Here is an 11,922-nt window from a genome sequence, read left to right on the forward strand (position 1 = left end):
GTCTCCTGGGAGGCTTATGGGGAATCTGGAGAAAATGAGACCCAAGAATCTGCCTTTTTCCCCTCTGGATGCAGTTGTGTCTGGAATTGGAGCCTGGAGCTACCACAGCTCCTTGGGTACCAGCCAGGGAGGAAGACAGAAAATGGAGGAGAATTGCAGAGAAACTGAGCAGGAGCCCTAACTTACCACACATGGAAGCCATCCTGCCTCCAGACCCCTAATGTGAGAGCTCATACTCTTCCTCAGTGTCAGACCTTCAATATCAAACCTTCTGGTTTTATGTTCCCTGCAGCCAAAAGCATCCTCAACTAATACAGATTTCACAGTGAACTCAGAAGACCAAGTGTTGGACTCTCATCCCAATAGCACCCACAACCTCAACAGCCTCCCAGGGCTCAAGTTTCCCATCTATCAGTTGGAGTGAGAGGTTCCGGAGGTAGAGCTAGAGAAAGGAAGAATGAAACTCTTTGGTAACAGAGAGCTTTTCATAAGAAAATAACTGTGTTGGTTAAAATCATGCGCTTTGGTGTCAGGCATCCATGGAATCAAAGCCCAATACTCTTGCTTACTGTCTGTGAGGCCTTGGGTGAGTTGCATAGACTCTTTAATGACTAATTTCCTCATATGTAAAATAGGGATGATAATAGTATGTATCCATAGAAGTGGGTAAGGATATATGAAAAGCTTAATGATGTATTTAGTAAGAGCTCTAAAGCCTTGGTACCAGCAGAAGAGTAGAGTGGGGAAGAGGGAGGAGGAAGACCTCTCTCTAGCAGAGAACTTTAGAGTCTTTCCAGATGTTCCTCCCATTACTTCCTTCCCCAACTGATCCAACCCATAGCCAGTATGGCCATCCATCCAGGGCTGTCCTGAGTGGACCAAAGCAATTGGGAAAGGAAGACTTTATGTATAGGAGCCCTGAACTGGGCCTTGAGGGATGGAAGGATTTATCTAGGTGAGGAAGATCAAGGAAGGCATGCCAGAAGGAAGGCAGGGTTACAATGGGCCAAAGGTGTGGAGATAGGCTTGGGAAAGGGGTTTTTAGGGAGAGGTAAGAGGCCCGAAATTCTTGATAGGAGGTGACTTGAAGAGGAATGGAAGGGAGCCTGCTGGTAAAGTTTTCTACCAATAAGAGGGTAGGGGTCTTCTATTAACAGGGGCCTCCAGTCTCCTTCCAGAACTAGAGGCATCACACCATTTAACAGATGGAAAGACTGAGCCCAGTGAGGTTGAGTCAGTGCTACTGGAGGTGGTGAAACCATTGAGATGAGAAGTACAGCCATAGCATATGGTGTTTGGGGTCTAAGGTGATATTTTACATCAGTTACAAGCAATAGAAAACCTGACTTCAGGAGCCTTACCACTAGCTTACACCACAGGAGTCTGGAGGTGGGGGACTTCTAGAAGCAGCATAGCAGCTCCAGCCCCACTGTTCTGCAATTCTTCCCCATGTGTTCTCTCTCTGTCTCTCTTTTTGAATTAAAATTATTTATGGTCAGAAAAATACTTGAAGAGTCATGTATTCTCTCTTGGGTGTCTATTTCAGAAGCCTGGGTTGGCTCCATCTCTCTAGACCCTGGGCACGTATAACTGGCACTTGGGAGTTTGGCAAACCTTCTGCTGCAGCTCTTATCTATCTTATCACTCCTGTCAGTTGGAAGGGGGACATCAGCCAGGGTGGTGATTTGTGGGCCATTCCTGACTCATCTGTTTTTGCCAGCCTGTCCTGAAGGCATCTTCTGCTGAGTAGGCAGAACCTACCTCTTCAGGGCTGCATCTAGGGTTCTAGCCCAGGGCTCTTCCCAAGACAGTACCTCCAGCACCTGCCCAACCAAGTCAGGGATTCTATAAATGTTCTCAACACCATCTCCTTTCAAAAGAGTGTTGGAGGGTTGATTGAGGTTCCTTGGCTACTAAAGGGTATTCCAAGACCAAACAAAAACCCAGGCTTCAATGTGGGTTTTCAAACACCCTCCTCTGTCTGTCTGTCTGTCTCTCTCTCTTTTTTTTTTTTTTTGGTTTTAACAAACAGAAATTTATTATCTCACAGTTTTGGGTTTTTTTTTTTTTTTAAAAAAACACCACTGCTGTCGAGTCAATTCTGACTCATAGCAACCCCCATAGGGTTTCAAGGAGGTAAACCTTTATGGAAGTAGATTGTCCAATTCTTCCTTCCACATCTGTCTCTCTCTTGGTTCAACCATGTTCATAGAACCTGAAGTGTCCGTCTTTAGAGCAGGCCTCCCTGGCTCAGAGAGTGTCTAATCTGGAGATTTGGAGGCAGCACCTTTAAGGTCGCAGGCTACCCTTCCTTGGCTAGATGTCCATTCACCCCCACCTCTGTTCTCCTACAGCCCCTCAGATCACAGCTGTGTCTGCCCACAGACCATGAGCTCCTGAAGGACAGAGCAGCCAGAGTTTGATGAAGGTTAGATGTCCTATGTCTAGGTGAGCCCTTCCCAAATAGATTCTGGGTGAGGAGTGAAGAGTTTAGCATCTCTGTCCAGCATGGCTGGGAGTGGGTCTGGGCTAGTGGGAGACAGAACATGAAGTTCCTGGGCCCTCATTACCCACACCTTTACTGGGCCCCAAGTCCCTTAAAGGAGCCCTGGTAAAGCAACGGTTAAGCATTTGGCTACTAACCGAAAAATTGGCAGTTCAAATTCAACCAGTGGCTTCTCGGAAGAAAGACCTGGCAATACGCTCCTGTAAAGATCATAGCCTAGAAAACCCTATGGGGCAGTTCTACTCTGAAACATGGGGTCGCTATGAGTCGAAAATCGACTCGACGGCGCCTAACAACAACAACAAGCTCCCTAAATGTATGGCCTTCAAAAATGTCCCAGTCCCTTTTTAGGCTGAGACATCCCCAGTGTGGGGCTACAATCAAAGGCCCCAGGGTATTGGAAGGGTGCACACAGAGGCAGGCCAGGAGGGTGGCAAGTGGCAGGCAGGGCTGCACAGGGGAGCACACCGTTCCACTTCCTGTGGAAGAGGGCCCCAGCGCCTGCCCCGGGGGAGGTTGCACAAACCTTCCTGTGCAGTCCTCAGGCTGCCTGCCTGCTTGGCCTGCATGCCAGCCTGCCTCTCTTGCAAGCTGCTGCTTCTTGCCTGGGGCTGGCATCTCCTCTCCTTGCCCTGGATTCGGACTGTGTTCTCCATCACCTGTGGGGCTGGACTGGGGCTGGGCTGGACCCTTGGGCCCGCCCTCCATCACTGGGCACTGCTCCTTCCTCATTTTACTGCAGATTCTAGCCCCAAACAAAACAGGTTGAGCCCTTTTCCTCCCTTCAGCAGCTCTGGCTTGTAGCTGTCTTCTGAGCTACTGCAGACGGCGCCGGCCAGGGAGGGGGTGGCCTGGGCCAGCCCTGCCGGCACTGGGCACTGGACAGTGCTCCTGGCTCTTGGCCCTCAGACCGTCCTGCCTGGGGCAAGAGAGTGTGCTTTGCCACAGCAGACGCCCAAGGATGATGCCCCAACTGCAGTTCAGAGACGCCTTTTGGGTGAGTGAAGGCAGTGAATGAGGGGTGTCGGGGGAGGATTGAGAGACTGGAATGAGCTCCAGGGAAGCTGAAATAGTCCATGGAAGTTCAAGGGGATATGGCTCTCAGAGGGCGCTTGTCTTATAAAAGTAGTGATTGATGTGTGATTTTCACTGTCATAGAGATAGCCTGGGCCACCTTCCCTTCTGAATTGGTAGGTGAAGGGGGTATTGACTTCTCTGTAAAGTACACCACAGTGGTCAAGGGATGTCCTCTGCACCTCCAGGGATGATTTCTCTATAGCAGGATCTTTTTAGAAGAGTCTAACATGTGGGTGGGGGCTTGAGGAGGCTGTGTGGAGTGGAGGAGAGGGTCTCAAGTTTGGGGACTAGATAAACTTGGGTTCATATCTTGGCTCTGCTACTTACAGTCTTGGCAAGGCATTGTAGGTGTCTAAGCTTCCCTATCTATATAGTGGAGAGAAATAATAAAAATACCAAATGAATGAGGTGATTTCATGTACTAAAGCCCCCAGCATCTTGGTGGCACACCAAACGGTAGGTAATTCTCTTTCCCTCCCCTTGGAGACCTTGGGAGTCCTTCCAGGTAGCAGGCAGTCTGGACAATTCCTTGTTCATCGTCTTAAATCCAGCACAGGACTAAGAAGTCCTCCCCTCCCCTGGAAATAATTGGCTGTCTCATGGAGGTAAAATGACTTGGCCCAGGTCTCGTGGCTAACAAGTACAATTTGGATCCCAGAGCCTTTCAGCATCCACCCGTAATTGTCCTTTACCCATTCCCTCTGCTCCTTAAGCTCTGGCTGTTTCCAGAGGCTCTTGGGGAAAAACAAAGACGTCTCTTGGCTGGGAGAATGGCTGTCATCATGACACTCTCTCCAGCCTTGCAGAGGGCTCTCTGGCCCTGGGCTCAGCAGGCTCAGCCCGAGCCAACAGCCTAGCGCTCCCCAGGCCCTTTCCTGGAGCTAGCAGCCAGAAGGATAAGAGCTAATGAGCCAGGCCTGCCTTCCTTCCCTTCTGAGCTATGCTCTGCTCAGGGCCTGTGGCCAGCATGTGAGTGTCTTGCCTTCCCTGACCACACAATGGGCAAAGGCCCAGCCTGGGGATGCCCTGCCCCTCTCTGGGCCTTTGTTTCTCCAGCTCCACAAAGAGGAGCAAGGACCAGCTCAAAGGAGCTGGCAGAGGCAGACTTGGCTGGGCTCATGCTGAGCACCAGGGTGCTCACTACCTGGATGGCAGCTGGAGCCTCAAAGTGGGGAGTTACCACATCACTGCCCTCACTTGGGATGCAAATTGGGGAAAGGGGTAGAGCCTGGAAATCCAGGCTGTTCTGTAGACCAGGCCAGGCCAGGAGACCCAGACTGTTCTGTTCCTGCCCAGAGCCCCGGGGCTGGTCTTCCCTGGGGCAGAGCTGGGGCAAGGAGCAGCCCCCATGGCAGGATCTGGGTAGGAGGAAGGAGGAGGGGGAAGGGACATAAGGAAGCAGGGTGTGGTAGCAGCAGAAACAGTAAGAACCCAGCCCTTCAGTGGTAGCTTCCTGAGTTGTGGCATCCCGCCCACACAGTGCTTGCCTCATCTCTGAGCTGCTGTGGGCATTGTGGCCTCCAGGTGCCCCTGTCCTCCGTGGCTGCTCCCTGGGCTGGGTGAGGTTGCAGCTTCCTCAAGAAAGGCCAGAGTGGGGAGGGAGGGAGAAGTGGCCAGTGGGAGCCTCTCACATTGAGCTTGGGCAGACACCCCTAAAGTCACTGTCAGCATCACCTGCTCCTAGAGCTCTGAATTCTAACACTTCTGTGGATACTCAGCTCAGGCCAGCCCAGCTGTGATGACAACTAACATTCACTTAGCACTAACGATGTGCCAGGTGCTGTTCTCAGGATTGTGACTATATTAACTTATCTACCTCATTTTTCATATATAACATGCCCACATAAACAACACTGCCCGTGCATATAACACACATAGCGTGCACAGGAAACTAATGTATGAAGGGGTTATACAGTTTGCAAAAAACAGTATAGTGCATGTGTTTGTATGCACTATGGTAATCCTCATAACAAGGCAATAGTACTTCAATGGTAGGATTCTTGCCTTCCGTGTAGGGGACCAGAGTTTGCTTCCCAGATAGTGCACCTCAAGTACAGCTACCACTCATCTGTCAGTGGAGGCTTATGTGTTGCTATGATGCTGAACAGGTTTCAGTGGAGTTTCCAGACTAAGATGAACTAGGAAGAAAGGCCTGGCAATCTACTTTCAAAAATGAGCCAGTGAAAGCCCTATGGTTACAGCAGTCTGAGCCACAGCCGATGATGGAGATGGTATAGGACTGGGCAGTGTTTCATTTTATTCTTCATGGGGTCGTCATAAGCCAGGAGCCACCTCTATGGCAGTTAACAACAGCAATCCTCACAGCAACCTATGAAGTAGATGCTATTGTTATCCCTGTTATTCAGATGAAGAAATATTGGCACAGTGAATTTAAGTAACTTGCCCAAGGTCACACATCTGGAATTAAACTGACAGGCTGGCTGTACTACATTTTTTTCTCTATTTATCTGGCAGATCCCTGGATCGTTGGGCCTCAGAGTCCACATCCATGAAATGATTCTTCTGTTCCTCCTACTTCCCAGAGGGGTAGAAGGGTCAGAGGAGGTAGCTAGAATAGTACTTTGAGGCTCAATTTACAGATAAATCTGTAAAACAGAGAAGACACACAGCTGTGACTGAAGTTGGCGTGTTAGGAACAGACCCAACCTGCTTGCAGCCCTACTCCATCCTGGCTTTCCCACTACCACCCGCCTAGCAGCATTACATTGTCTGAAAATGACTATGCTTTAAATAGTGGAAGGAAACCCCTGAACTAGAAGGGTCTTGGCCTTCAGTTACCTAGCCACCTCACCTATACAGAACACAACTGAGAACCAGCCCTGCTCTGGTACTAGTTCATAGTGTACCTTGGGCAAGGAGGGAAGCAAAAGTGGTTTCTGGGAAGCCGGAGGTGATGTGACTAATAGCTGGCGCTGAAGCTCGTGCACTTCTCATAGGAGAAGCCCCACAGCAATTAACATATGAACCCTGATTTTGCCCACAAGTTTAACAAGCTTAGTCAGATGGTCTTTTAACCTACAGAAAGACAGCTACCATCGAGTTGACTTCAGTGCGTGGTGACTTTATTTATAACAAGAAAACATTTTCCAGTCCTGTGTCATCCTCATAGCAACCCCTACTTGGGTTTCTAAGGTGGTAAATTTTTACGGAAGTAGATTGCCTCAACTTCCTTCCATGGAGCTGCTGGTGGGTTTGAACCACCAACTTTCTGGTTAGCAGGCAAACGACTTAGGCACTGTGCCACCAGAGCTCCTTATGTCATCCTCACCTTTGCCAGCATTTTTGAGGTTACTGTTGTGGCTCTTGTGACACTCCATCTCACCAGCAGTCTCCCTAGCCCTTGCTGGTGCTCTGCTTCACCAAACACGATGTCCTCCGCCAACAACTGATCCATCCTGATGACGTATCCAAGCAAACGAGTCAGACAATGTTCTGTTGTGATCCCTAAGGTTGTCATTGGCTAACTTTCAGAAGTAGATTACAAGGCCTTTCTTTCTTCTCTGTCTTAGTCTGGAAGCTCTACTGAAATCTGTCTACCCTGGGTAACCCTGCTGATATTTGAAATACCAGTGCCATGGCTTCCAGCAACCCAGCAAATACGCAAGCCACTACAGTACAAAAAACTGACTTGTGGTTTAACCTGTAAATGTAGCAATTAGTTGGGATAAATGTTGGTGAGCCTGAACTTTTGAAGGCAGTTTCACAGATGGCTACTGGCAGCTGGATGGGAAGGAGACAGAAAAATTATGAAAAGCAGACATAATGGCTCAGAAGTGGTACGGCTGATGGGAGTGGGAAATGCCACAGTCCTGTTTCTCGGTAGGCCTGTGTTTGCAATTTTGTCCATGTGGCTACTTAGCATTTGTCTGTAGCCTGCTTTTATCTGCAGCAGAGCATTCAGATACAGGCTAGTGTGGGAGTAAGGCAGGAGTGGGCTAGCAGCAGGAGAAAGAAGGAATAATTTCATTTTTGTTTCTGTATACACACAGTGATAAAAGAAAACCCAGACCCACTACTGTTGAGTCAATTTTGACTCATAGTGGCCCTATAGGACAGAGACCTGCACCATAGGGTTCCAAAGCTGTAATCTTTATAGAAGCAGACACGTCTTTCTCCTGCAGAGTGGCTGGTGATTTCAAACTGCTGATTTTTTGGTTAGCAGCCAAGTGTTGTTGTTGTTGCCTTTTTTTTTTTTTTTTTTAATATGGAATGCTTCACGAATTTGTGTGTCATCCTTGTGCAGGGGCCAGGCTAATCTTCTCTGTATTGTTCCAATTTTAGTATATGTGCTGCTGAAGTGCGCACAAGCAGCCAAGTGTTTTAACCACTGAGCCATCAAGGCTCTTCAGCGATAAAGAATATCATTGTTTCTCAGGAAGTTTGTGGCTGAGATCATAGTGAAGTAGTCGTTGAGACAAGGCTGAGACTGATAACCCCAGACATCCAAGCTGAGGAGGCCTTAGATCTCACATAACCAGACCCAGCACTGAGTCAGAGGGATGCGGAAGCCCAGAGAAGGCAGAGCCCTCCCCCCACACACAGCTCTGTTCCCAGTGGTCACCAAACTGCTGTGAGAACCCATTGTCTGTGTCCTGAGCACAGAGCTGGCAAGTAGTGTTCATGCTAAGTAAATGTTTGTAGAAGTGAATTAACAGTGAATGTCTTCATGGGCCACCCAGCCTTTCTGAACCCATTTTCTTCCTTGATTTCACTTCAGTTATATTCTACAGGCATTTTATGAGTGGGGTCTATCTGCTTTACTAGGTTCTCCAAGCTGAACCCTTGAGCTTCACCTCCACATCCAATCAGTCAATGGTCTTCAAGTTCCACCCAAAGCCGTGCTCTGAGCTGTGTCTACCCCCAACTCCCAACTCCCTCCCAGAACTATATATACAATGCCTTTGGAAAGAAGCAGGAGCTCTGGTAGCATAGTGCCTAAGGCACCTGACTGCTAACCGGAAGGCTGGTGGTTCAAACCCACCAGCACTCCTCAGAAGGAAGGTTGGACAATCTACTTCCATAGTGATACTGCCTTGGAAACCCAAGGAGGGGTAGCTATGAATCAGGTCCGACTCAACACCAAATAACAACAACAACAACATCCTTCTTGGGGTAACCTGTTGCCTTCTAGTGATTGTGATTCATAGTGACCCTATAGGACAGAGCAGAACTGCACCATAGGTTTTCTAACACTGTAAATCTTTACAGAAGCAGACTGCCTCATCTTTTTCCAGCAGAGTGGCTGGTGGGTTCCAACCGCTGACTTTCAGTTAGCAGCTAAGCTCTTTAACCACTGTGCCACCAGGACTCTTTTTTGGGAGGATGACTAGAAGGAAAATTAAGGATTTGAGAAGTCTGGGCCACATACACATACCCTTCACCCCATGGTATTACTGAGAGGGTGTGGAGAGAAGAACAAGCTTGAATTTTTCCCTGTGACACTGGTCATATCTCTTTGTCTTCCTCTGGAAACGTTTACACCAAAGGGGGAATTGCTGAGTCTCCCCAGTCCCACCACTTGGCAGGTGAAGGGCCCACAGGTGAGCAGGGGGAGTGACTCACCAGGGCCTGAGGCTAGGCTGGGGCTGCCCTTCCCCATGTGGGTGTTGTTGCTTCTTCCCTTTCCTACTTCTGAGACTTGCAGGTTCTCCCATTTAGGAGGCTACAGAAAAGGAGGCAGAGGGGCTCCACATTGACCTGTCCTAAAACTGCCTATCCTTCACTCCATGGGGAGCCAGGCAGTCACTGAGGAGTTGTTCTGTCCTGGGTACTTACAACTATGTACATGCCTTCTAAAGAAATAAAAAGAAAGAGGGAAAATACAGAAAAATAGGAAAATTTGGTGGTCTTATCACACAGAGAAAACTGGTGATATTTGGGTATGTTTTCAGAAGGTTGTTTTACATACAGTGAGCACACTGTGGACACCATTTTATATTCTGTTTTTTTATTGGCTTTTTTTTTTTTTTTTTTAACCTAACTTCGTTCCCAATGTTTGCGGGACAGGGTGTGATTTCCTGGTCCTCAACATCACCATGGTTAATGGTTAGATAGTTCTACAGTTTGTAGATTTGTTGAACATGCTATGATTTATTTATCCAATCCTCTACAGCTGGACATGTAGGTTATTGCCAATTATTTACTATTCTGGACAGTGTGCAATGGCTAGATCTTTGATATAAAGATTTTTCACTTGAGGATAGATTTCCTTGGATAGATTCCCAGAATGGGGAGAATTGATTAGCTCTTGGCCTTTGCAGCTACTTTGGGGTTCCTCATAGCCCTCTGCTTGGGAAGGAGCCTTGCTATGCAGGAGGGAGGTGCCAGAGTGATCAGGGAGATGGCTGGGCCTGCTCTAACTTTGTGGGGATACTTCCAGCAGGGCAGCTCCCTGGAGCCTTGCAGACAGAGGACACCAGTGAGCTGAGGACCTAGGTCTCTGGAGAAACAGGGGCTTGTGGATAGTTCAGGAGGCAAGAGAAGAAGGTACTGGCTGTCCTACCGGCTTTCCCAATGCCTCCCTGGCCACAGCTGTTAGGAAGAATGAGAACCTCTGTCTGAACTGATTGGGCAAGCTCTGCAAGACATGATGTTAAGTGTGAAAAGCAGAGCCAAACTGTGTGTCTGTTTAGCAACCTGTTGTGAAAAGTGAGAAAAGTATGCACTTTTGTTGGCAGAGGCTTGTATTACCAGAAAATATCTCTGGGAGGAAACTAATTAAAGTGGCTCCCTGTTGGAGGAATGAGAGAAAAGAGATCGATAAGGAATAAAAAGGGGTGGGGGCAGTGAGCATTTCTGTTATATACTTTTTTCCATTCTGTTGAATCTTTTTTTATGGGTCTTTTGAGCCACATATATGTATTACTTATTCCAAAAATTAAAAAGGGAACATTCATTTCAACTTTTTTTTTCTCCTAGTCCCAGCTATTTAAATCATCTGCAGAGAAGTGGCAGCAGTGCCTGTTGGCTGAGTGCCTACTATGTGCCAGGCACTTTGCCAGCCACTCCCCAAACCACACTGTAAGGAAGGGCTTGTCAATGTCCTCTGTGGTGGAAACTGAGGTATGGAAAGCCAAGGGCCTAGTTCAAGGTCACACAGTACGTGGCACAGTAGGGCCTTCCACCCCCATCTGTCAGACTCCATCATGCTTTGCCCGTGAATTCTGAAATCAGCCCATTTGTTCTTGGTTTAATTATAATTTGTGTTTAAGGTGCAGCTAAGAGGAAAGGGTGGTCCCCAAAATGTTAATGCTAGTTTCTATGGATTTGGAAGCAGAATGATTTTTCTCTCCATTTTCCTCTCCATTAATAATCTGCAACTGAGCACAGATTACATATGTCATTAAGAGGAAAATGTTTAAAAACAAAAAACGAAGCAATGTCTGTTTTCACAGCTGAAATGTTGTTGTCAGGCTAAGTCTGTGGTTTGACAGCACTGCCTGACCCATATACTATGCTCACTTTGTGGTATGTGGCCCTGGGCATCTGAGAATATGGCTCCTCTGTGCCCACAGAGCCATTGATGGCCAGCCCTAAATGGTGTTAGAAGATTGCAGAGGTTTGTGGTCATGTTCACTCTGCTATTGTGATGCTCATGGCTGTTCACTGCTCAGAGTTACTGGCTACAGCATCCTGAGTCAAGAACACAACCACTAATCTTCCATTTTATTTTTGTCAGAGAGCCAGGTCACCTTTTTGGTGGCCCATTTTGCACTCCAGTTCCCAAGAATGCACACACTTTTCCTGGCTGCTCTGGCCATCTACACATTCCAGGGATATCCCCTGGCATAGAGGAGGAGGGCCTTGCTTGGGCCTTGAACAGTGAGTGAGAATTTGAGAGATGGCAGGAGAGTAAATGGCATTTCAGGCAGAAGGATTGGCATGGGCAGAGGTGTGCAAGGGGGTGGGCACTGTGGGGCTGGAAGATAGTGTTCTGGCCCAGAGATTGTGCAGGGTCAAGGTGATTGGTGATGATGAGGATAACTGGTAGCTGGGGAAGGCCCAAGCTGTTTCCTCTCTTGCAAAAGGGCCTGAAAGCTGCAGGCTGTTGGTGAGATGCCCTCCTTCCTCACCCGGAGCCTGGCTGACGCTGCAAACCACACACTGGAGGAACTTGGTGTGGAAACCGAAACTGCCTATACTTCAAGCGAGAGTGGTGCCCTGGGCCCTGGGGGCCACCCCCACCAGTCTCTCCTTGGGGTTGGCCCAGGAAGGTCTCTCCCACACAAGCCAGTCATTCTGTCTTCCAGGCTCAGAAGGAAACAGGCTGCTTTTTCTATTATTCTTTTTATTATTATTATTGTTATTTTATTTTTATT

General features: G+C 48.2%; 1 protein-coding gene and 1 non-coding gene across 2 annotated transcripts in view; one reads left to right on the top strand and one right to left on the bottom strand.

Moving 5' to 3' along the window:
- The first annotated feature begins 2,546 nt into the window (after positions 1-2,546).
- The window catches only part of PSTPIP1 (proline-serine-threonine phosphatase interacting protein 1), a 54,615-nt gene continuing 45,239 nt past the window's right edge, over positions 2,547-11,922 (top strand). The window contains exons 1-2 of the mRNA XM_042782066.1: positions 2,547-2,611; positions 3,311-3,503. Of these exons, the coding sequence (XP_042638000.1) occupies positions 2,547-2,611; positions 3,311-3,503 (258 nt within the window). The remainder of the gene's footprint in view (positions 2,612-3,310; positions 3,504-11,922) is intronic.
- Positions 7,803-7,909, bottom strand: LOC122150782. Its single transcript, XR_006163851.1, has one exon. It is a non-coding gene; the product is annotated as a U6 spliceosomal RNA (small nuclear RNA).

Source organism: Orycteropus afer, unplaced genomic scaffold, assembly GCF_000298275.1.
Source record: "Orycteropus afer afer isolate SDZICR_OR568_19922 unplaced genomic scaffold, OryAfe1.0 scaffold00233, whole genome shotgun sequence".
Classification (NCBI taxonomy): Eukaryota; Metazoa; Chordata; class Mammalia; order Tubulidentata; family Orycteropodidae; genus Orycteropus; species Orycteropus afer.